General features: G+C 49.1%; 1 protein-coding gene across 4 annotated transcripts in view; it reads left to right on the top strand.

The window, feature by feature from the left end:
- Nucleotides 1-23,367, top strand: part of SMURF1 (SMAD specific E3 ubiquitin protein ligase 1) — a 101,577-nt gene extending 78,210 nt beyond the window's left edge. For 2 of the 4 annotated variants that reach the window (XM_027125814.1, XM_027125816.1), the window contains 12 exons: nt 1,197-1,438; nt 2,149-2,233; nt 3,865-4,011; nt 5,042-5,240; nt 6,667-6,770; nt 12,539-12,653; nt 13,782-13,960; nt 14,919-15,056; nt 15,777-15,897; nt 16,842-17,043; nt 18,488-18,572; nt 20,084-23,367. In XM_027125814.1, coding sequence (XP_026981615.1) covers nt 1,197-1,438; nt 2,149-2,233; nt 3,865-4,011; nt 5,042-5,240; nt 6,667-6,770; nt 12,539-12,653; nt 13,782-13,960; nt 14,919-15,056; nt 15,777-15,897; nt 16,842-17,043; nt 18,488-18,572; nt 20,084-20,183 — 1,717 coding nt within the window. In that variant the 3' untranslated portion in view covers nt 20,184-23,367. Of the gene's footprint in view, nt 1-1,196; nt 1,439-2,148; nt 2,234-2,870; nt 2,949-3,864; nt 4,012-5,041; nt 5,241-6,666; nt 6,771-12,538; nt 12,654-13,781; nt 13,961-14,918; nt 15,057-15,776; nt 15,898-16,841; nt 17,044-18,487; nt 18,573-20,083 lie in introns of all 4 variants that reach the window. The other 2 variants (XM_027125818.1, XM_027125815.1) reach the window with 2 other exon arrangements.
- Nucleotides 23,368-24,977: the final 1,610 nt, after the last annotated feature.

The raw sequence follows: 24,977 nt of genomic DNA, 5'->3' as shown, positions 1-24,977 counted from the left end.
AAATAAATTCTAAAAAACCCCCAAACCGAAAAACACCCTCAAAAATTCTCATTGGTCACTATCACAATTTTTCAATTCCCCAATGAGTTAACTATTAATGTCGTTAATACTTGCTGACAACATCATGAAAGAGGGATAATCTGACATGAACTTACATCTTGGAGGTCCAGGGGACGGGAATGGGTTGCACAGCCCCGGGGATAAGCTCCATCCAGAGGGGGGCACCCTGTAGAGTGTAGCAGACAACCTGGTGTCTTCAACAAATACACTGCAAGAAAAATAACTAAAAGGGAAGGAAGAGAACCTATAAGTTAATAAAAGAGATTTAAGGGACACACCTGTTAAACGCGGTGTATGGACCTCGTTTGGATCCTGATTAATGAGACAGTTGACTGGAGAAATTTGAACACTGACTGGTATTTGATGATATCAAAAAAATTAACGTACATTTTTGGGGTCATGATAATGGTAAAAGGCCTATCTTCCAGAGGTCTGTGCTGAAATATTTAAGGATGAAATGGTAAAATGTTGGGATTGGTTTCAGAATAATCCAGCTCAGGGGGGAGGAGTTGGGCGCGTGGCCACGAGACAATCACTGGAGCTGGGTGGTGAGCCCAGGGCATTCACTGAACTAGTCTCTCAATTTGTGTGTCTCTCTGTACTTTTTCAATGTAGAACGTTTTTCAGAAGTACTTGCTTATAAGGGAAGATAGCCTATTAAGGTAAATTGTCTCCACAGTTGTTCAGGGGATCAAGATTTATGTTAAAAGTCACTTTTAAAGTCATTGTGGTATTTTATGTAACCAGGAGTTCTATTATAGAATAAAATGACAAGGAAAATGGAATGTTCGGATATGATTCTGAGTCAAGAAAACTGAAATCTCACTTTCTGAGCTCCTTATAGAACGAGGTTGGTGTTTTCCAACCGTTTGCCTCTGCCTGAGGATGAAATCCCACGAGTGGCCTCAGTGGCACTTTACACATGGCTCCCTTTGGTCACGGGCTCCGCATGAAAAAGTCTGGCTTTCCAATTAAACAGGACAGGACGGATTATATGAAACTAAGCACTGGGGACATTCTATCATATTGCTCAAGAAAAGCAAAACAAATGGAAGTGAGAGCATGGCATGGAACTTACGGGTGCTTCTCAGTCTTCAGCCGGCATTGTGATGTGGGCTGTGGTCTTCCCCTTCTAGAACTGCGTACGAAGACTCAGGGCCGGGAAGGCCACTCAGCTGCTTCATGGAGGAACCAGCCCCTTACACGGATGGCACTGGGGCTGCTGCTGGCGGGGGTGGCTGCAGGTCTGTGGAATCCCCGAGTCAAGATCAAAGACTTCAGGCCCAGCGACTGCGAAGTCCTGAGGTCCGAGGGTCACTCCAGACGCCGCAGAACCGACCTCACGGCCACCAGTCCCCGGAACTGCCCGAAGGCTACGGTGAGAGCATCCACCCCGCTGTCCCGAGTGCGATCGGTGATGTTTCAGACAGCTTTAATGTTTTCAGCTTTTTTAGTGACTCGTACCTGCCAGAAGTGCTGATGTTTGCAGAGGTGTGCCCCACGATGGTTGTGTCAGTGTAAAGAAGAGTAACCCGAGATGGTTGACAAATCTTTCTTGTCATGAATTTGTCCGCAATGGCTCCAATCTCCCAGTGTAGCAGTTGTGTGAAGATTTTAGGCAAATGAATGTCAAAGAAAACCGAGAGGAGTGGGGCAGGGGCCTGGATGGGGGTATTTGTAGTGCCCTGGGATTTGAATGTGGGGAGGACGGCCTTGGGTATGAGTGAAAGGATGGGATCTTTTGACAACCACAGAGGGAGCACCTAAATGCAGGAGGAATCCAAGTAGATGTGGCAGATCAGACCGGAAGTAAGAGCTCATGCAGGGGCAGAGGTCAAGGTAGGGTCAGTCCCGAGGTGGCAGGTCCAGGGGTGTGGCTGCCCCTCCAAGTGGGAACAGGAGAAGTAAGGTCCACCAGGGCTTGTGACTCGCAGATGCCAGGCAGAAGTTAACTGCTGTTCTTCAAACCCTTCTCTCGGTGCTTTTAAAGACTGTTGGAAGGAAGCTGGGACGCTGTGCTTACAGGATTGGTTGAAAACTCTCTTTGGAATTGAATGTAACTACCGTATCCCCCACTTTCTCATGCAGAACAGAGAACAACGGTGCAGGGGCAGGTTTACTTCCTGCACACGCAGACTGGAGTTAGCACGTGGCACGACCCCAGGATACCCAGGTAAGTTTCCTAAAATTCTCACCATCAAGGCCCTTTTCCAGCAGTTGCCTGGACCCCCCACCCCAGACTGTGGGTGATAGAGCCCCTGTGGTGTGAAGATGTGAACTTGGAAGAGCAGCAGCACAAACAGAGGGACCTGTGACAGGGGTGCTGGACTCAGACTCTCTGGGCGACCGTCCCAGCTCTGATGCCCGCACCCCCCCCGCCCCGCCCCTGACTCTCCAGCTGGTAGATCAGCAGCTGCTGTAATGCAAGGGGGCCCTTTAGAAAGCAATCCTGGATCTTGAAATTAGATCATGTAACTGCAAAAGACCCTCAGCCCTAGATTAAATCAAATGCACTTACTTAAAAAACCGATAAACCCTAAAGATGTGTTGCTCTCATTCTAAACTAAAAATATTGCTGAGCGAAATGATATGATGTCTGATGTGATGCTTTAAATAATCGGGGTGGGGAAGCCAATAGGGGAGCATTGGAAACAGGTTGGCGATAAGCTGGTAATTGTTAGAGTTGGTTATTCACTATGGTCTCTCTCTATTTTTTTTATATCCTTAAAATTTTCCATAATGAAAAGCTAAAAAGGAAATATAAAGACTCTATTACCCTCTCTTCTACTTTACTCTTCCTATTGCCTCAGTCCCTTGGGGACTATTCCTGGGGGAGATGAAGCTTTTCTATACCAATTCCTTCTACAAGGCCATACATCTGAGCCCAGGTCAAAGAGACCCCTGCCCCACCCCCACCCCGTAATGGAGTTAAGTTTCTTTTTTTCTCTTTGCTTTGCTTTCCTTTTTTCTTTAAACAAATTTTTCTTTTGTTTCAGAATAGCGTTACTTCCTAATACCATTTTTAGTAATGCTCATTACCTTTTTATTCATGATTTGTTTCATCTGAGAACAAGCTTCCTGTCTTTGATTTTCCAAATCTATGTTGAATTTACAATTCAGTATCTGTAATTAGAATGGAAATATTACCTGCAAATGAATGAGGTGTCTCTTTAGTACTCACTGGAAGGAATGTCAGGCTTTGGTCCTGATTAGAAAAGCATCTTGGTCAGTAATGCTGTGCTCCCAGATGACTGTGGAGTATACTGAAATAATGAATCAAGAGGTTAGAATTAGAAAGTCTTGCTTATTAACAAAGCCAACTCAAAAAGGAGTTGGCCTCTTCCCGGTGCAGATGTCTAGAATTGGAAGATTTCGAATGCATGTTCACACGTCCCCATCAGCTTGAAAAAACGTGTACTGTTTGGGAGCTTTTCCATGCAGAAACCTTTCTGACCTTGAGCATTTAATTGTGAATCCAGAGAGTTTTCCAGCAGCCTTCAGATACTTCCTACTATTCTGGCCCTCTTTCGTGGAAGGAATGGTACTCCCCGGGCAGACCACATTCCCTATCATGGTCACAGGCTCTGAGGGTTGCGGCTTATCTGCGGGACTGTGCTGCTACTTGCGGCACAGAGGCCTGGGCTCAGTGCAAGTCTGGCGTAAGTAGCGCCGCGACTGTCCCTCTTAGCAGGACCGGGACACGGCCCCTGGATAAGGGGATGCCCCGGGTTCTCTCACGGAAGTTTTGGTCTTAGGCCTCCACACACAGATGGACAAACCTCTCTGTATCTTCCATTTTGGTAGAGACCTTAACAGCGTGAACTGTGATGAACTTGGACCACTGCCACCCGGTTGGGAAGTCCGAAGTACAGTTTCCGGGAGAATATATTTTGTAGATCATAATAACCGAACAACCCAGTTTACAGACCCAAGGTTACACCACATCATGAAGTAAGACTTTTACCAAATCTTTGTTGACCTCGTTAAAATTTCATGTTTTCTACTAACTTTTTCTTCATTTCTTGATTGCATTGTTGGTTAGCAGAGAATAAGCGTAAGCAAAATATGATAAATACTTGGTGGACAATTGCGTTTTAAACCCTCAAGCCGCTGTGAGCGGTCCTGAAGTCCTATGTTGTTGTCACCCTGTTCTAGCTTGCAGCCTAAATAAAATCCCCTGAGCTGGCAGTGTGGGGCAGCTTCACTCACGAAGCTTCCGTGGGCAGCACTCTGATGGGATACATGGCCTTAGAGAAGCAGTGAAGTGGGGCTTTCCTTGGTGCCCACCCGCTCACCGCTGTCTGGGAGGGCTGGTCCAGAGCACTGCTTGCTGGAACCTCTTCCCGGGCCATCATTCCCGGGGGCTGTGGACCTGGGTATGACCTTGGCTCCCACACTCCACGTTCCAGGTTTGCTGTGTCCTCAGAACATGAGAGCCCACGGGGCACTTGTCATTGACAGCTGATCCAACCGGCAAAACTTGAACAGGACAGATGCTACTGTGTCCAGAAGGTCTGGACTTCTGCCTTTGATGAGTGGGCTTGGAGACCTCTCGGTTATGAGTGGGAGTAGTTACCACTGCATCTCACTTGTTTGCTCCTGTGCATTTTGCCCCCCTCCACGGTCATCTGCTTTGAAAGTTCTCTCGTCAACTGCATTTAACTCTCACCCCCAAGGCACATCTAATGGCGCGTTGGTCAGGCTCACAGATACGCACTAGATGCACGATGAATGCTAGCAGTTTCTGTTTTTACTTATGGCAATGATAATGTATGAGATACGGAGATGGGGGGTCTCCTTGACTGAATCCTAGACATCTACTTAGCCTGAGGGTGGCCACCAGCAGTTTTTCCATAAGAAATTTTGACTAGCAGTTCGGTGAAATGACTTCCCCTCTCAGTCCCTTTTGTGGGGGTGCACTGCTGGCAGCAACCTTGGCCGCCGCTCTTGGGGTGACCTCGATGCTTCTGTTCTTCTCCAGTCACCAGTGCCAACTAAAGGAGCCCAGCCAGCCGCTGCCACTGCCCAGTGAGGGCTCCGTGGAAGACGAGGAGCTTCCCGCCCAGAGATATGAGAGAGATTTAGTCCAGAAACTGAAGGTCCTCAGACACGAGCTCTCGCTTCAGCAACCCCAAGCTGGTCACTGCCGCATCGAAGTATCCAGAGAGGAAATATTTGAGGTACGGGGTTCGGGCACAGAAATCTTCCTCCCTGTCAGTAGACAGTGAGTTCTGCTTTCTGTCTGGTGTTTCGGAGGTTGATTTTATCGCTCAGTGAAATGCAGTTCCCTCTCTCTGAAATGAAATGCAGAACGAGGGAACTGTATTCCCTCCTGTGGTAAAGGTTTAAAAATCAATGACTTCTGAGTGAAAAGGTAGAGATCTGTACAGAAACTAGTACTAAATAATATTGTAAATCCCTGTGCGCGCGTTGTACAGATTCTACTTCCTGCCATCCGCACGGTTTCCTAGAATCAAGCATTCCTTCTGCTGCAGCCTTGCATGCGATTTCCCCTCGTGGCGTTGCCTCCTCAGAGAAGCTAAGTGGCCTCCCTGTTGTCCCTTCTGGAAGGAGGAAGAACTGATGGTTCCAGGCAGGGTTCTGGCCTTGGTCCAGCTCCCCTGCGGGATCAGGGTCCCTAAACAGGCAGGGCCTTTGGTAGGCAGGGCCCGTTTCTCGGGCCCACGATCATGAGTAGAATCTCAGCTGTGTCTGGGCCTTTGTGGAATCCTTGGCAGAAATGATCAAACGAGACACAGATTCTCACTGGGCCACAGCAGCTGAGGGGGCCGCGGAGGGACGGAGGCTTGGGCACAGCCCGATGAGTGGATCAGCTGAAGTGCCTGATTTTGCCCACTGAGCATCGTAAATGTCTGTCGGGGATAGAGAAGAGCTGAATTCTCGAGGTGCTGCTGCCAGATCGTTTCCACTCAGCATCCTCTTGCCTCTTGGGATCCAGCTTTTGAATTACATTAAATTTGAAGCAAGAAAAGATCCTTAAGTGCCTTTTCACTGAAAATACCTACAGACATTTAGCTGGTTCCACTCCAGATGCTGAATCTGAGGGACTATTAGGCTGACCGCATGTTTTCTGTGTCTGGTAAGCTGCTTTATGTCTTACTTAAACTCTCCTTGTTTTTTCTTGACTCCGTGGGAAAGTGTGATTTTTGACTTCAGTTGTAAAATCAGGCTCAGAATTCTTTCAGTATTCAGACTCTCTTGTGATGTCTTCATTTTGGTTAAAATATATCAATTATTTATAGGACACATTGGAATTAATTTGTGCAGAGAAAATCAGCCCTAGCGAGGATGTTCAACTCTTAAGTCATGATTGTGCTGAGAATAAATGTGTGTTTCCTTTAGGTACAGTATTACCTGCCATGTGCTTTGCTGTTTCCGAGGGAGAAAAAGTGAAGGAAGCAGCAATGTCCTAGATGCCAACTAAACATTCTCAATAGGAACCAGACGAAAATCAGATTCAAAGGCTTACAAATAAGCTCAGATGCTTATTTGTAATTGAGCTCCATTATAAATAACCTTTCATCATTTTATAACTTTAAAAATAAGATGAGCTCTTCTCTCTGAAACTGTAATTTTGATGTGCAGGAGTCTTATCGCCAGATAATGAAGATGCGACCAAAAGACTTGAAAAAGCGACTGATGGTGAAATTCCGAGGAGAAGAAGGTTTGGACTATGGCGGGGTGGCGAGGTGAGAGGCTCGTGTACCCCCCTCCCTGCTGCGTGGATTTGAGCGCACCTGTGAGCAAATATTTGCAGAGAAGTCGTTTGCCCCTTTCTGGTGCTGGTCTTGGAGCAGTCAGGACTTCAGGTGTTGCCATCAGAGAGCGTTCTTAGAAAAAGAATTCCTAAGAGCGCGTGCCACGCTAGCATCTTGCCATGACCCATCAGAACGCGCGTGCGCTTCACCATCACTTTCCTTCTTAGAAAGTATGAATTATTAAACTTCTACCCTTACTCCCTTCTCCATATGGCCCGACTGAACCCGAAGTTAATACGGAGGCAGCCTTGCTGCTTCTCTCACTAGAGGACTTTCAGGGGTGGGAGGAAGGCATATACGTTGCATTTGTGTCAAACAAGTTTTGTAAAATGAGATTTTGGTCAAAATAGTTCATGCAAATGATTTTAAAGATAGTAGCTTTTCATGATTATATTCTGTTTCCTGTCTTACCTCTTTTCACCTTTGAGACAACTGTACTTCTGCTCTTTTAACTGTTTCTTCTAATATAACCAACCATCTAGATCACCAACTCGATCAAGTTCTGATGTTATCTACTGATTTCATGATGTATGGTCATAGGCACAGATAGACCAGGTAATGGTTGTGGTGAGGATCTAATTTAATACTCCTCAGTTTTGTAATATCAGTATTTTTAGTTCTATCATTGTCTTTGTAATTTTATATAATGTATTTTCACCATTATTTTTTCATGGTCAGCTAGAGACATTATCTCTTGACCTCTCTTTTTCATACGAAAAGGATATTAATACTCCTGACTTTCCCTTCAGCATTCCAGCATTCCTTCCACCTCTTACCTCTTACATTCTGTCATCTGTAGTATCACTTGTATATTATCAAGGTTGAAGATTTACATTTTGTTCTGTCACCAAAATTAAGTTAGTCTCCTGTGCTTGTCTACCTATTATTTACAGGAGTTGAAAAATCAGTACATTGTTTTATATTATTATGACAATGTAAATATTGTTCATTGAGGGATTAAGTGGTATTCTATCATTTAGTTTATCCTTTTGAACAAATTTTAATTTTCCCAAGAATTTCTTCTTCTTCTTTTCTTAAAACCAGGTCTTGTCTCTGTTGCCCCATTAAACTTCACCTTTGGCCATCCTCACCCACCCGCTTTGCTCCATGTATCTCTCTTGTGGAGACTCTGTCCAGACTGACTGTTGATTCTCTGGACCCGCTGCCGTTGTCTTCATGGGACTTCACTGCTTTCTTGGCTTAGAGCCATTGCTGTACGGGTCCTATGGCTTCCTCTTTCTTGGCTTCCTCCATTATGTTGCTGGAATACATCCTCAAGTAGCTTTCTCAGAAGGGGTGTGTGTGTGGGGGAGGGGGATTTTCCAAGATCTTGAGTCTGAAAATGTCTTATAATCTACAGTTTGACTGGTAGTTTAGCCCTTTATAGGCTTCTAGAAGGAAAACAGTTCTCATTCAGAACTCTGAAGACACTGCTCCGCTGCTTCTCAGCACCCAGGGTCACTGTCAGAGAACAGTGTGGCTTTGGGCACCTCTAATTCATTTGACCCCATCCATGGCCACCCATCATCCACAGGTTCCACCACCTTTCTTCTGTTTTTCACGCCCCTCCTGTCTTCACTTCCTCCTTACCCGTAATCCACCATCATAATCGCTCCCTTATGCCCCCTCATAACTTCCTTGCCTCTCTTTCCGTTTGCTGTGCTTACCTGGCAAAACCCCAGCTCTGAAGATCCCCTCCTCAGGCTGCTCTGAGCATTGCCTGAGCGGCTGAATGTGGCTGGAGGCGAACACACTTCCATGCCGCTGGCCTTTCTCTGCATCGATAGCCACCGGCCGCAAGGAGGGTTCAGCACCTACTTCAGTTCCCCCGTGGTTCTCTTTCTCAGATCTCTGGCGTCACTTCCGCCCATCCTCACTCTCAGCTGCTGACTTTTCTTCCTATTTAACTGAGGAAACAGAAGCAATCTGAAGGGTCTTTCCTCACCGTCACCACCAGATATCGAGTCTGCTGTTGTCTGTACTCGTACGGTCAGACTTCCCCGCCGTGGCCCTGCATGGCGCATGCATGTCCCTGTATAAGAGCAATCCTGCCCCTGGCACAGTGCATCCCAGGCCCTTGTGCTTTTCCTGTTATTTCACATCTATTTCTTTTCATCAAAATGTCCCTTTCTCTTGGGTCATACAAATGTGCTACGGCAACTCCCCTTCTTAAAAGAAACAAACATGCCCCCCCCCCCCCCGCCAAACCTTTCCTAGATACTATATCCCCTTCCTGTTGAAGCTACAATAAAGGAGGCAATAAAGGCAAAGGAAAAAGAAAAACAATTAGAAACTCCAGGAAAGACAGAGATGCGTTCAAGAATGCATAGCTCAGTCATCGCCCTGTTCCTCCGTTCTCTTTGTAGCAAAACCCCTCAAAAGAGCTGTGTGATCCCAATTCCCGCTTCCACATCCTCGCTTTCTCTTGAACACATTCTGAGCAGATCTCTCTGCCCTCTGAGCCCTTTGTGTCGAGGCCCCCGCCTGACCTGCGTCTCACCAAACCCAGTGATGACGACTCAGTCTTGGTCTGTCAGCAGGACTCGTTGTAGTTGGTGGCCCCCTGCTTCTCGAAACACCTTTGCCACTTGGTTTCCAGGGCACCTGGTTTCCCTCTAATCTCCCTCTCAGGCTCCTCTGCCGTGCGTCCCCCTCCTCCTTCCCACTGGACATTGTGGGCATCCGAGCGTAGCCCTGGAGCCTCCTGGCCGCCCCTCCTCGCCCCTCCTTCAGCTCCAGACTTGTTTGCCAGTTGCCTCTCATCTGTGCTTGGGTATTTAGCCCCTTAAACCTAACAGTTCAACACTTCGGGTTGCCCCTCCCCCCAACTGCTCCCTGTTCTTTCCCGCCTCACTGAACCGCCCACCCAGTCCCTGTGGCTCAGATGCGGGTGGTCCTCACAGCCTCCCTCTGTGCTGCATGCCCCCCCTCCCCGCCAGAGCCAGTGCACCCTCGGGCCCTCAGAGGGAGTGTTTTCTGTATTTATTCATTAACCAGTAAGCATTGAGATGCCACCGCAGACTGGGTACTTGGGATACAATGTGGGCAAAGCAACGTGTCCCCTGCCCCCCTCCCCCCCCCCCCCCCCCCCCCCCCCCCCCCCCCGTGCAAAGGAGTCCTCAACCTGACGAGGTCCAGACATTAATCATAACATTGCACAAGTGACCACACCGCTGGTAGATGCTGCCAAGGGCCCTCGTTCCTGTGCGGACGTGTGATAGTGGCCCGGCCTTGGGGGCCAGGGGACAGGAGAGCCTCGTACCCTCACAACTTAGAAAACACAAGTGGATTCTCAGCGCTGCAGCAGTCAGCACCAGCAAAATCAGGTTCTGAGAAGCATTCTAGGGGGTCTCATCAGGTTTCTGGGTGGAATTGGGATTTTTTTCAGCAGCCAAAAGTAAATAATTACAAAAGCCACGATGCGCCCTTGGGCCCCAGAACAGAATCATTCCTCCAGCCTCTTCCCATCGCTGTGCTCCTCAGGTGATCTTGACTCCGTCTGGGATGAGGGATGCAGAAAATCCCGGCCTTCCTGATAGCGCGCTTGCACTGGTACTGCCTCTCCATGGGAAATGCTTTTCCTTTCCAGGTTGTTCCAAGTTTCTTCCTTGATCTTCTCAATATTGATTCTAGGAACCATCTTTCTTCTGGCGAATGTAACTTCTGTTTGCCCTTGAAAACACGAATTCCGTTTCCTGACTAGGGGTTTAGGCTTTCCGTCCCCCTTTTCAGGGAGACTCTTCCTACTTCCTCATTCATATTTGTTCTAAATTCAAATCAAACTACTTCCATTTTATCTTCTCTACCTTTTCCTTTTTAGTCTCGAGATATCTCAAGAGTCAGTATCCTGAACTGTCTTACTTTATGGTTGCTCCCGTGCACAGCTGGGGTTATAGGTTCCTAGGCGCGCACATGAATAGCTGCGTTAGGTTTGGTCTGGTTAGGAGTTCGGTGTCCTCTGCATTTCCCATGGTTATCAAGTCTTTGTGTAGCTCCTTTGATTAACATGATGCTACAGAGGGAAGAGCTGAGAAGCCCTGCTTTTCTGCCTCCAGTCTGATCTCACATTGTTTCAGCTGAGTCTTCCTCGTGTCTGAGTGGCTCACACCTGTCGTGTAGGGCTGAGGAGAGATGTCAGTTACATGTGTGTTACACATACGTGTGTGTCTGTGTCCCTTATGTTGGTCGATGGGAATCAGTCTATGCTCATCTCCTCAGTGTTTGGCTCTGAACCTTTTCCTGTCTCTCCCTCTTCTGCCTGTGTAGTTAGCTCTTCCCTGACCACTTCCAGAACATACCTCGTGCTCTGTACCTTGTCCACAGCTCGGTCAGGATGTTTGCTTGTATTTTAATCACTTCCTGTCTAGACAGTGGCAGGTCCTTGGCATTTATGAAAACAATTCTTCGTAAATCCAAACTCCAAAACTTGGGGATGAATCAAAGCACCAGAGTTGGGAAATTCTGCCTTCCTAGTAAAGAGGCTTCCTAAGATTTGGTGTCTGTCTCATCTCTTCTGGTAGTTCCTTCCTGTTCTTTTGAGTTGGATACACAGCTTTGTGTTGGTGTAATCATTTTGTGTGTATTTTCACAATTTTCTCGGACAGATGCTTTGCATTTGTGCTTATTATCCTTTTCGTATTTTCTCAATTCTGTCTTTTCTGTTTGAAGGAGTAAGAAATTCCAGAGTAAAACTTGGGGCAGCTATCTTAATAAGATTCGTCCATTTAAAGGAGTTTTGAGTAGAAAGAATAACAGGCTACACAGTGTTGTACAGACCCCCACACCCGGGCTTATCCCAGTCTGGCCGCAGCCGCTGAGTCATACGGGGTCTGCTAAGTGCTCTTTTTGTTTGATTGGTTTTGATTTGGGGCTTTTTTATAATGAAATAATTCAAACATAAAGGAATTCAGAAAATAATCCATTTTATGTACCCTATCCAGATTTTTAAACTCTTAGAATTAACATTTTAAGATGTTAAACTAGTCCTTTAAATTATAAAAGTGATAACGCTTATGGCAAAAAATAAGAATTCAACAGGACAGAAAATTATGAGGGCAAAAGTCGTTCTTAAATAATCCCTGTCTCCCTAGACTGGGAAATGTTTTCTCCTTATTTAAACATTAATAACATGATACCATCAGAAATCTAAAAACTAGAAAGAAGTGAAAAAAAATTGAAACGCCCAGAATGCAAATTCTCAGTTAGCTACTGTCAACATGTTAGTATAAATTCTTCCCATCTTCCTTTATGCTCTGCATATATATTTTTTCTGTTTCGTGTATGTGCACACGCATTTTTGACAGCTTTCTGTTGCACTTTTTTTGGTTTTTACCACGTTGTTAACATCATCACCTGAGTTCTTGATCTCTGCAAAGTAGCAGAGAAAACCTTAGTTGGGGTGCAAGAAAGCTGACAGACTGTGGAGCACACTGTGCCTCTGAGCTGGTACTGATTCCAGGCAACCACAGTTCTTTCTCAGCTTCAGAGTTACTGGACTTTTGGCCAGAAAATCCATTTCTGACACCACCAGAAGCAATTTTTTTTACTTCATTAAGCTTATTTGCCCAATCGGCACAAGTCACATCCTCTCAGAGCCAGGCAGCCTTACCAGTTGGGCTTTCTAGGACACGGTGAATCAGTCCTTTCGTTAAGATCGGAAACAAGGGAGTTTTAAAATGTCTTGTTGTTGTTGTTTCTAGGGAGTGGCTTTACTTATTGTGCCATGAGATGTTGAATCCGTATTATGGACTCTTCCAGTATTCCACGGACAACATTTACATGTTGCAAATCAATCCCGATTCTTCCATCAACCCTGTAAGTATTAATGACTAAAGAGGTCGGAGACTTAGTTGGAGAATTTCTTAAATGGATTTCCAGTTTCAATCTCAATTCTTGGTTGACTCATTGTAGACTTACTCAAAGTCTATGGTAAATAAACATTGCAAGGTAGAGTGAGAACTGGATTAAGATGGATGGTTTCAATCCCGTATCTTCAGTGACTGGTATCAGTGAGTATGTCGTGTCAGGGGAACTCTGGCTTGACGGCTGTATTTGTTGATGGTGTCATTCTGAGAAGTGGGTTACGAGGTACATCCTCCTCCCAGTCGAAATGGGAATATTCCCAAAATTGGCCTTTTTGGCCACCGGTGCTGATGCTCTTAGCTGCTTGTCAGAGAGATGAGGAAATAGGCGGTGTGTGTGTGTAACTGGTCCGAGGGTGGCCAGCGGGTAAGAGGAGGGCTGTGACGTGGGGCCGCGTCCTGCACGTGGTCCCTGACGAGCAGTCGATGTGACAGGACCTTTTACCAACATGGGAGCTAACTCTCTGAGTATAATTCCAACCTAAAAGTAGAAACAGGAGGTTCCCTGGTTACGAACCAGAACAGCGCTGGTTTTAAAATGGTTCTCTTACTTGGGTTGTTCACAGTTATTTTCCTCTGTGTCCCTGCCTCAACTCCCTTGGGATTTTTTCTCTTCTCCTTTTTTGTGGGATGGGGGAGGGATGGCAGAGGAAGAAGGGGGATTACCTTTTGCCCTTTATTTCCTCGTGGTGCAGTGGGAGGGAGGGGCCGGCGGCAACCTGTGCCAGCACCGGGCCCTGTGTTGAGAAGGGACCAGGGTTGGTTGATCCTCTGCCGTCACCATGTTGATATTCTCAACTTTTGAATAAGGGGTTCTGCATTTTCATTTTGCACTGGGTCCCACAAATTAGGTAGCAATTCTGAGAAGGTGTTTGAACCAAGGGCATAATATAAGGTATCCTTCAGATGACCTCCCCAAAAGTCATGTGCTACATTTGACCTCCTACGTAGCCGTCTTTCATCTGGTCATGAGTGCAGCCCGTGAGTAACTGATTCAAGAAACCTGGAGAAAGTACAAGATACCCATCTGCCTTGGCCGTCATTTTTCTCACGAATTCATGTTCTCTGGTGCCCCCTACAGGACCACTTGTCTTATTTCCATTTTGTGGGTCGGATCATGGGTCTGGCTGTGTTCCATGGACACTACATAAACGGGGGTTTCACAGTTCCCTTCTACAAGCAGCTGCTGGGGAAACCCATCCAGCTTTCTGACTTGGAGTCGGTGGACCCGGAACTTCATAAGAGCCTAGTGTGGATTCTGTAAGTACCGACTCAGTTAACTGAAAATGCATCGATCGTCACCCGTCTTAGCGTGCCCCAAATCCATCTGTGTTGTGTAGCGTGCACGTGGGTGTGTATTTGGGGGATGGGTGTGAAATCGGAGAATAGAAAAACTATCAGAAACATAAAAGTAGATTCAACAACAACACTTAACTGACATTTTCCGCGTAACGTCTGCCCAGTTTCTCATCATATGGACTCGTTTCTTTTGCTGTTTCCTTGACTTAAGTTATGATTGTGACTGTTAATCCCCAGGCCTGGTGGTTGGTTGGTTTGTGACACTCTGGGGTGTCTCCAGCCAAGGAGGTATCCAAAATCACCCTAATATTTAGGTGCCTTTGTTTTAGGATTACCCTAAAACTCTCTTAAAAGCAACAGGTACAGTTACATGGTCACCGTAGGTGTCGGGGGGTCCTCGTGAGGACCGATTTCACGGGAATGAGAGGTCCAGGCTCTGGGACCGGGGGACAAGCCGAGGACTCGATCGTGTCCTGTGTTCTGTCCACCTCCTTCCACGTGTCCCAGCTTGAAAGGCAGGTCTGCGGGGGGCCAGGGCCTTCATCCTATAGAGAACCTCCCAGTCTGTGTTTCCAGAACCATGGCAGATGAAGGAGCCAGTTCTGACTTTCAAGTGCTTCCTTGGACTGAGGCCCTTGGAAGGCTGCCTGGAGAAGGCGGCACCGTGTTTTCTTGGCGAGGCTTCCCTTTGACTCAGTTGCCCCTTCACGCTTCCCTCCTGTCCGCTCAGAGACTCAGGGTACAAAGCAGTCGGCTGGCTCTGTTCCGGGAAGTCACAGGGCGGTGTCACTACTGTCACCCCTCTTCTGCAAAGGAGGAGCCGGTCCCTCTTCCTACCGATTGTTGATTCAATGTTCCATGTGCTCCCGCGCGGTGGCCGAGGCCTAAGTGACATCCATCTTCTGTCCTAACTTCCCAGAGAGAACGACATCACCCCCGTGCTGGACCACACGTTCTGTGTGGAGCACAACGCTTTCGGGAGGATTCTTCAGCATGAACTGAAACCCAACGGCAGGAATGTCCCTGTCACAGAGGAGAACAAGAAAGAATACGTCCGGTAGGTAATGCTCTGGGGCACCTGGGGGTTACCGCTGGGACTGGCGGGGCCTGGGACTGTCCTGGGCACGGGGGGGGCATGTTTAGGTCGTCGGAGCGCTTGGACCAGAGTCATGGTAGCGGCAGAGACTTCCAGAAGCCGGCGGGGTCAGCGGTGGGCTCCAGGGTTGACCCGTTAAAGGGGGATTCATGACCCAGAGCCCAAGGGGTAGCTTTCCAGTGACTGCCTGATTGTGGGTGTGAAGGTGGTATAGCCACAGGAGGGAGGAGTAGGCCTCCCTCAAGTTTGGGGCAAGCTTCCTTGAGCTTGGTGTGATGGAAGTCCACCTCTTTATAGTCTGTTTTCCCACCTCTTGAGGCAAATAAATGACTAGTGACTTCCATGGGAAATTTAGACACATGGGCATGTCTGTGCTCAGGCTGTCAGACTGGTGTGTAGTTCTCACTGTGCCCTGTATTTTCTTTCCAAACATATTTTTAAATTATGGCACCTGTAACAGGTCAGGTTCCATCCTACTGCTATTTCAAGCAAAGAATCAGAACATCTGATTTAGTTTTAACCTGACTCTTAGGCTGGGTACTGCCCGCCAGTGGGGTTTTCCTCCCCATTAGGGGAGGATGGTGGGCAGTGATCAGCGGATATCAGAACCAACTAATGGAGAAAAAAACGACGTTCACGAGCCATTTGATACTGCTTCCGACGTGTGAATTTTTCTTTCAGGTTATATGTAAATTGGAGGTTTATGAGGGGTATCGAGGCCCAGTTCCTGGCTCTTCAGAAGGGGTTTAATGAACTCATCCCTCAACACTTACTGAAGCCTTTTGACCAGAAGGAGCTGGAGGTGCGTGAGCGCCGGGGGAGCCGGGCCGCGTGACGGGCGCTCCTCGGCTGCTCGATCCCCGCAGGCCCAGGGGCCGCCGGGGCTGCAGGAGAGCAGAGGCAGGGCTGGGGGCGGAGCGGGGGGTCGGGGAGGCCTGAGCAGTTGATGCCAAGGCCTGGTGCCCGCCTGGCGGCAGGGAATCCGGGTAACTCTTCCGACATCCTGCAGGGCGTTGTGCGGCTTGTCCTATTGGGTTGGCAAGCTCCCCGGCAGCACAGCTTCCTAAGCCCCTCCTGTGGGGTCACCTCAGATGGAGGAGGTTATCATGACCCGCTGCTTTGTTTGATTCTGGCTGTTACTAGGCCCAGAACCAAGTATTACTGTCGTTTCTGGTCCCTCTTCGTGGGCGTGAACAAAGCCATTCCCGCGCACCCCATCTGCTTCTGGTGCCAAGTAGCCCTTGCCTTTCAGGCTGTTCCCGGCCTTTCTGGCCCCAGGGCGGTGCCAGAGCTCTGGGCCCCGAGGTGCCTCCCCGGGGGGAGCGATGGCTCCGGAGCGGGTCGCAGCAACAAGCACGTCCCTGACCTGTTCCCTCCTCAGACTTCAAGCCCCACGCGTCCCCGGAAGGCGGCCCCACTTTACAGGTGGCCCCGTGCAGCTGTTGTGGCTGGTCCTTCGGTCCTCCGTCCTCCCCAGTGCAGTGCACACACACGCACACGCACACACGCACGCGCTGCTAAGGAAACGTCACATGAGTAGCCACACCAGCGTCCTTGAGGTGGCAGCCGGCCCGGAGGTGCAGACACAGAGCGTGGGCCTCAGGCCCGCTGTGTACGTGTCTGTCGACTTGTCTGAACGCGTGTCCGGTTTGTCGGGACGTGGTTTGTAACGCTCTCCGTGTCCTGGGAGCTGGGCACCCGTCGGTTTGTACGTCAGGGAGGTGACCTGCCTTCACGCCCTCACAGCTGATCATCGGTGGCCTGGACAAGATCGACCTGGACGACTGGAAGTCCAACACGCGGCTGAAGCACTGCGGGGCCGACAGCAACGTGGTCCGGTGGTTTTGGCAGGCGGTGGAGACCTTCGACGAGGAGAGGAGGGCCCGGCTGCTGCAGTTCGTGACGGGCTCCACGCGGGTCCCCCTCCAGGGCTTCAAGGCGCTGCAAGGTGACTGACGTGGTGGTGGGGCTAGTGCTGGGCCGGGGCGCGGGCTGTGGCGGGCGGTCGTCCTGGGGCGTCACCAGGAGACGACATGGCCTCGGGTCCTTCATGACAGACACTCGGCGCTGCAGGGGTGTTGCCTGGCCAAGGGGCTGGAGAGACCCTCTTCCCTCCACACGAGCCATGGCCTTCCGGTTGCCCTTCTCTCTGCTGCCCCCAGGGCTCGAGGCTCTACTATCCTTTGCCCAAGGTGAAAGAAAACATCTGGAAAGATGTAGGAGGGCATGTCCATCACACAGAGCCCCGCCCACCTCAGACCACCTTTCCCAGGGCCTCTGAGCCACGTGACACAGCAGTGGTGGGTGCCGGCCGGCTGGTGCCCACACAGGGCTGGGTCTGGAAAGACCTGAGCCAGGAAGGCCCAGGGGAGCCGGGGCCTCCGCTTCCCTCCCTCAACAGAATTGGTGACAGAGAGGGGGTACAAAGAGCAAGACTTTGGGGAAAGAAAGCCATTTAAAAATGCACCATGGGTTAATTTTTGAACTTTCTGACAGCAGCTCTCTAACTGCAGTCCTGAGTCTCTAAGAGCACACTGCTGCCGTGTGGGTCACAGCTCCAGGGGTCCTCCCGGGCCCTTGGTTTCCTCATCTGTACAAGGGGCCTGCCTGAGAGGCTCCCCTGTCCAGTTAGGTCCCCGTCCTCTCATGCATCCCTTGCGGCTCTGGCTGGGTCTCTGGCTCACCTGGGTCTGGAGCTGGGGGCTGGAGGAGGAGGGGGTGGGAGGCTGTCCACAACGAGGCTTCTGAGCCTCTGGAGGGGCTCGTGGTCAGCACAGCCAACTGGGAAAGTCCTTGAAGGCCTCTTTAGGGCTCTGTGATTTGTAAAATTAGGGGGTTTTGTCACTTGATAACCCTGACAACCGGCAGGAGTAAGGTGAAGAATCTTAATGTATTAAAACTTAGTGGGAGCAGATAGATTTCACGTGTACGTTCCCTGTAGACGACTCCTCCCTCTTGGAGTGAGAGAAGTTACTTCTCGTCCTAGGGCTTTGGTCCCAGCCTTTGTGTCTTTCTTTTGCCACTGGGCCTCTGCCTGGGGAGGTTTCCTGACTCCATATCCTGCTTGCTAGACATTTCTGTTAAAAAAAAAAAATACTGGCGATTGAAAGATTTTGCTTTCAGATGAGCGCCCTGGAGCAGGCTCATGGTCGGGTGAGAGGAGAGCGGTCCCCGCCTTTGCTCTGCCTTGCTCCTGTGATTTTCTAAAATGTCTGGTGTTAGTCACTTAATGGTCATGGTAGGTGCATCCTGAAAGCGGGCAGAGGCTCGTGTGGCCGTGTGAGCCCCGTGACCTTCTGGCAGGACGGCCGCCTGGCACCAGGGCCTCGGGGTGGCGACAAGGGCCCAGCCTCGGCCTCTGAAGCGTGTTAACTAGAATGCTGTCTTGTAAGGCTCTACAGGCGCCGCAGGGCCGCGGCTGTTCACCATCCACCTGATCGACGCGAACACAGACAACCTGCCCAAGGCCCACACCTGGTAAGGACCAGCGCCCTGGGAGCCTGTCTCCGTGCGTGACTTTTCTGAGCTGTTTTCTTACTTGGACTCTGCAGTGGACAGCACGCACGTGAGGGTCAGCACGAGGCTCTTTCGTGAACCCAGTTTTGTCTGGAGACGTGACTGACGTTGGAGCCGCTCCCCGGCCCCAGTCGTCACCTCGCTGGGTCCTGCCGCACGTGTACGTGTGTGTGTGTGTGTGTGCGCGCGCGCGCACACATGTGCAGTGTCAGGAGGGAACACTGCAGTTTTAAGTTTGGAGCTATTGGTCTCCTCTCAGAACTCTGCGTATGACAGATGCACCTTGTGTATTGAAAAATGTTTCCTCCCTTGATTTTCACTTAAACAACACCCGTAGTGGGTTATTTCCTTTGTGGTTTAAAATCAAATCACTTACATGCACTTTGGGAGCCATTTCTTGAGACGAGAGCCACCTCTGGTTCACGAGAGTCAGTTCCAAATGTTGCCGGGATGCATGGTGATGTGATGGGAGGTTCTTGGTTGGGAACCAAGGCTGTGGGTTCCCACGCCGTCCATGACATCCAACTGGGTTTCCATGTCCTTGAGATAGAGGACGCGCCCTCCCCGGGCCCAGGGTCTGCGCCCAGGATGGCCGTCCCGGGGTGGCGCATGCTAACGCACAGGGCTGCTCCCGCGCCAGCAGGCTGTGTTCTCTAATGGTTTAGTGCTTTGAGTAAAACGGACGTGAAGAACGTCCAGTGCTAAGCCCCCTGAGAAGCCTCCACACCGTTTAGCCCGACTCCTTCTTGACAAAAGCCATCCTCAACCACTTAACCTCTAGTAATTCAGGAGGCACTCTGTCCTCTCAGTCAGAATCTTGCAGTTTTTGATTTGTTATGAGGTAATATCGTCTACAAAGGTGTCTTCTGGGCATAGCTTTGGGAATGAACTTCCCTGAGGAAATGCTAACCCGGTCGTTTAATCCTCTATCAGGGATTTGACGTTTTATTATTTTTGAGATACAGTTTCTGTTTTTGCAGGAAATACTCCAGACTGCCCCGTTTTGCTCTCAGATCTAAGTCACAGGGGATTAGATCCACAGGCAGTGAATTGTTAGTGGTGATTTGACTGCAGCCAGCCTGGGCTGCAGTGCTCTGCAAACGTGGTGTTCCTGGTCTGAGAAATAACTTCTCCCCAAAACAACAGTAAAAACAAGTTGAGAGCTTTGTCCTAATCTAAGCAGTACATACTCACTTGGAAGATCTTATAAGATTTGTTTTGCTGTGTGTTGACTGACTGAAAATCTTTGCCTAAGAAGCAGAAAAGCACCAGAGGAGAGGGGAAAACTCTCCTCCATCTCCCAGAACCAGGTGGATGAGATGCTTTCCCGTCCTCTCTGCCCTGTCCCCACCATGTGTGTGCTTGTGGCCGCAAAGGCTCTGCTGTGGCCTGGCCCTGACCCTGTCCTGGGAGCAGGTCCTCAGGCCAGGCGGCACCAGCAGTGAGTCTCTCACCTTTCTGTCCCGTTCCAGCTTTAACCGGATCGACATTCCACCCTACGAGTCATATGAGAAGCTCTATGAGAAGCTGCTGACAGCAGTGGAGGAGACCTGTGGGTTTGCTGTGGAGTGAAGTGCAGCCCAAGGCAGCAGATGCTAGCTCTCGGCCACCAGACCCCAAGCGATGCTCTCTGTGTGCCTCCGCGAAGCCGGCTGAGGCCCTGGAATCCTAGAACACCCGAGGGAAAGGCTTGTCTCCCCTGCTTCTCGTTGGGGGAGCAAAGGGGGCGGGGGGACTTCAGTTGGTGGCTCTCACCCATATTTTCCTCCTGACAGAACCCCCCCACCCCTTCCATCACCCATCCAATAAAACGCAGCCAGGTTTAGCACTGCTTCGGTCACACAGGATATTCTGCTACGGTTGTAACGCTTCTGGTGACAGGCTCACTGCCCTGTGGGCTTTAGAGGAGTCTTGACTCACAGTTATGGAGCTGAGCGGGGCTGCCTGAGGGTTCGGCCCTGGTAGCTGGACTAGCTCTTCTGTCTCCAAGCAGACCTGAGGTTTTCAAGTTCAGCAGCTCAAATTCCAAATTTCACATCCTAGCAGCCTGCTCTGGGTAGCAGATTAATTTCTACCTGAACAATAACCGTATAATATATGCTTATTGGAATTCTGCCACTGCAGGAAGCTGGCATCAAAACTGTGCTTCCCTTTTGGAAAGGTAAGGGAATCGGGGCAGCTTGTGCTGGAGGCCTGGGTATTTATTTCTTTTCAGGGTTTCCTGGCTGAAAAATCTGTTTTGCATAAAGAAAAATGATCTTTCCTTTTAAGAGTCCCTTTAGCCACGTTATCTATCCAGTTTGAAATATTTTCCCAGCGAAAACACCACATAACAGAGCTTATAAACAAGCAGCCCAAACCCAGCTTCAGATGCTCGCAGCCAGGTGCAGGCTGTGGCTGCTGCCCCCACCTGTACTTGGAAGGGCGTCGACTGGGCCACGTGCATGCTAACAAACCATTTTGTGGAAAGCACTAAACTAATAGAACAAAATTCCATCATTGTAGCTGCTGGCTTGGTGCAAACCAGCTTGAAAGGGAGAGAGAGAACGGATAACCCTCCATGACCTAAATCCACCCCAGGTTACTCGTTTACAAGAAGTAGGTCGTGGATGGAAACCTGAAGGCAGAGAGGGGCCACTCCACCGTGACACGTTCAGCCCACTTCCCCAACGTCTGATGGTGACACTAACAACTGCTGCTCCATTCACTTGTCCAGATATGAGCAAGGCCAAAGCAAGCCTTGACCCTAGGTTTCTACCAGCATTTTCCAATTTGCACAGAAGATCAAAAAGTATTTTAACAAAGTGGTTTGATTTCAGATAAAGTTCAGCAGAAAAACAGCAGTGGCGGCAAGTTCTCCCGTATGGTGGTGGTTTTTGTTTGGGGGGCGAGTGCAGGGTAATTCATTAGCAAGACCTTTCACTGTTGAAGTTTTGTTGTAAGGTTCCGAGTTCAGTGCTGGGATCCAGCTGCGGGTCTGAGGTGGGTTTGGAAGGAGCTTTCTGGCCGACTGTCCCGTCTGTTCTTTCTGTTCCTAACGCCTGTGGACGGTGCTAGGTTTGGAGGCGCACTTACTTACCCCCTGCACCTTGCTGTGGTTCTTCGGCTCGACCGGGAAGCAGCCAGTGGTCTGACGTTTGGCGGGCCGGAGTTCGCTGGCTGGAGGTTCCAGGAGCGAGAGAAAGCCGTGCTTCTGGGTGACTTGCTGAGGTTCTAGAATAGGAAGGATGCCTTGGCTGCAGAAGGAGAATGTAATCCGTTCAGAACGTCCAGGATGGACTGCGGGCTGAGTCTCTCCGAAGTCCCGCCTTGCTTGTTGGGCTTCTCCTGTGTCTCGTTTACCGTGACACCTTCTGGCGTCCTGGAAGCTGGCTGCCGTGGGTCCTCCTCTGGAGGAATGAGGAAATGAATGATACAGACAGACCCCCACCACCACCACTCTCACCCGCCAGACAGGTCTCCTCTGTAACACGGACCTAAACCGCAAGGAGGAGACTGCCTTCCGGGAACTGAGGCCCTCGAGACTGAGGGGGGAAGGCCCACCCAGTTATCCTGTGGTGTCGGCCAAAATCCGCAGGAAGTTAGGAAGGAAACAAGGGTCTAGTGGTTGGAAAGACTTGGAAGCAGGAGTGTGCCATTTGCCTCCTTTAAAGCTGCCTTCCTGCTGATGGCGGGTGCTGGGGGTGGGATGGGTAGTGCCCCTGCCGGCCCCAGGCCACCCTCACGTGTCAGGTGTCACCTCGGCAAGCTCCAGAGGCTCACGTCCTGGCTCCTCCACGGGCTGCTGGGGAAAGTCGACTTACCTGCCCGCAAGGCCTGGGTCTCCGCTTTCGTACTGGGACGCGGGCGCCTCACCAGCTGCGTGGGTTGTTGTGGAGCCTGGCACAGCAGAACCTTCCGGAGCCCCAGGTCACTCCTGCCAAACAGGGCTGTCGGTGGCACTGCTCCTAGAACCGTAACTGTCCACAGTGGGTTGGGCCTTTGGAACACTCCCCACCCCCCGACCACTCCCACCAAAGAATAGTGTGGCAAGCCGTGGGTTTTGGGGTCTGCGGGAGCCTCCCCATCTGTCGCCCTTCTCGGGAACCCCAGCGACCCACCTGGTCCCCTCAGCTCTCTGCCCAGATGCTTCAGGGCCCGACTTCCAGGCTTGCCTCACCAGCGGTCATCAGCCGACCCTCAGGGATGTAGCAAACCACCGCTCTGCCAGTGCTGTGGGGAGAACGGAGGGGCCCCGGGGTGACAGTGGGTGGAGCTCTCCTGACTCCCGCAGGGAGAAGCGCCTGGAACTGCGGCCCCAGAGCTTGCCGGGCCGCGTGGTCCAAATGCAGGTCAGGTGGTCCTCCGATCGGAGCTGTCCGAGAAAACGCCCCTCTGCCCCCGTCCGCAGCCAGGTGTGTGCTGCACGGCAGCCTTCCCAAAACATAGTATGAATTTTAAAAATTTGTTTATTTTTGTTTCTCAACCACTTTATAATGTATTTTTTAATTTATTTTGTAATGTCTTGTTTTTAAGTATTGCTGCTATCCTTGTTATCCTTCCCACTGTTTTTATTGCTGATTTATTTTGTGAAAGTTGTACACTAAATGTTCTGTTTTATGTCAAAATCAAAAGTATTTAAAGAAATACTAGTTCTATTTAATGTGGTTATAGAACCAGCTGGAAACACAAAACAAACAGTGATTGTACAGCAGGATGGACCCCGGCGGTCAGGTTCATTTTGTTACATATGCAATAAACTCACAACTTTACGTTTCTGGCGCCTGTTATTTGGTGTGGAACAGCTGTTTTTTTTTTTTTTTTTTTTTTTTTACATCCCATAAGACAGGAAGTCAGCGGTCTGGCAAGGGTCTTCTAAAGAAAAGGGGCAAACTTACAGTCAGAATTGTAGGAGAGATTGATAACACTTTGGAAAACAGTGGAGGGTCCTCAAAAAACTAAAAATAGAGCAATCCCACTCCTGGGCATATACCTGAAGAAAAGCAAAAACACCAATTTGAAAAGATACATGCACCCCCATGTTCATAGCAGCATTATTTACAATAGCCAAGATATGGAAGCGACCTAACTGTCCACCAGCAGACGAATGGATAAAGAAGATGTGGTACATATATATATAAAATATACATATATATAATGGAATACTGCTCAGCCATAAAAAACCAAACTTTTGTGCCATAACTGCCGAGCCTGTGCCCCACAACTACTGAAGCCCTCATGCCTAGAGCCCATGCTCCGCAACAAGAGAAGCCACCGCAATGAGACGCCCGCGCACTGCAACGAAGAGGAGACCCCACTCGCCACAACTAGAGAAAGCCTGCACACAGCAACGAAGACCCAATGCAGCCAAAAATAAAATTAAAAAATAAAAAAGAATGCATAGTCTAGTGCAAAAGTAATAATGATGTATTGTGGAGTTAATATCATATGTAGAAATAAAACATGTAACAACAGCACCAAGGATGAGGGGTAGAAATGGAAGTCTACAGTTGTAAGATTCTTACATTATAGGTGAAATAGAATATTTGAAGGTAGACAGGTAGGTTCAAGATGAATATAGTAACTAGATAATTCACTAAAAAGAATACATGTTATGCAAAAATATAAAAAAGAATAACATAACTAGGTTGTGTTGCACACAACTGTTTTATCATATTACAATTATGAGGCATAGGGGTAAAAACAGTCCTGAATTTTATTTGGTGGTGTTTTATTTAAGCTTTTTTATCTATACATATACATGATATAGGCCCACACTTTTTTTGGGGGGGACTCTTCATTAGATTTTGGAATTAAATATAAGCTACAGGTGAAAAATACCTTACACTATTTTAGTGATAAGGAATCTCCTATAGCCATGAGATGTTTAGACTAGTATTTCCCAAACTTTTCTGTTTTATAGACCAGTAAAATATACTTACCAGATAAAAATCATCTGTATCACCAACATTTCATTTTAAAAGGACATTTAACATCAAAACTTTTCACAATGAAAGACTATTGTTTTGGTTGTCTTTTATGAAGACCTCACTTTGGTGCACTGATTTTTCTAATGATGGGTGAAAACTTCAGCACCAGCTCACAGTGGCTCATAATCCAGTGTTCGTTACCCGTGGTTCTGACCTTCTCCTCTCCCCTCCATCCCAGTTAGCTGGTTCATTAGCCAGAGGTGGCCCAGGTGCCCATCGAAATACTCCCTGGTCCCTCCTGAAGTATCCACCACCTGTGCAGACTGTCTCCTGGTTCGCTCCTGTCTTTTTCCATGTTTCTCAAGTCCCACCTTTTCCTCAAGACCCAACTTACATCTTTTATTCTGTCCCCCCCGTCATGATCCTCTTTTTAAGTGAAGCATTTCAGGGAGCTCTT

The sequence above is a fragment of the Aethalodelphis obliquidens genome, unplaced genomic scaffold, assembly GCF_003676395.1.
Source record: "Aethalodelphis obliquidens isolate GAN/ISIS:26980383/991018 unplaced genomic scaffold, ASM367639v1 scaffold30, whole genome shotgun sequence".
Lineage (NCBI taxonomy): Eukaryota > Metazoa > Chordata > Mammalia > Artiodactyla > Delphinidae > Aethalodelphis > Aethalodelphis obliquidens.
The sequence above is the reverse complement of the archived record's forward strand: the minus strand, read 5'-3'. Positions and strand labels throughout refer to the sequence as shown.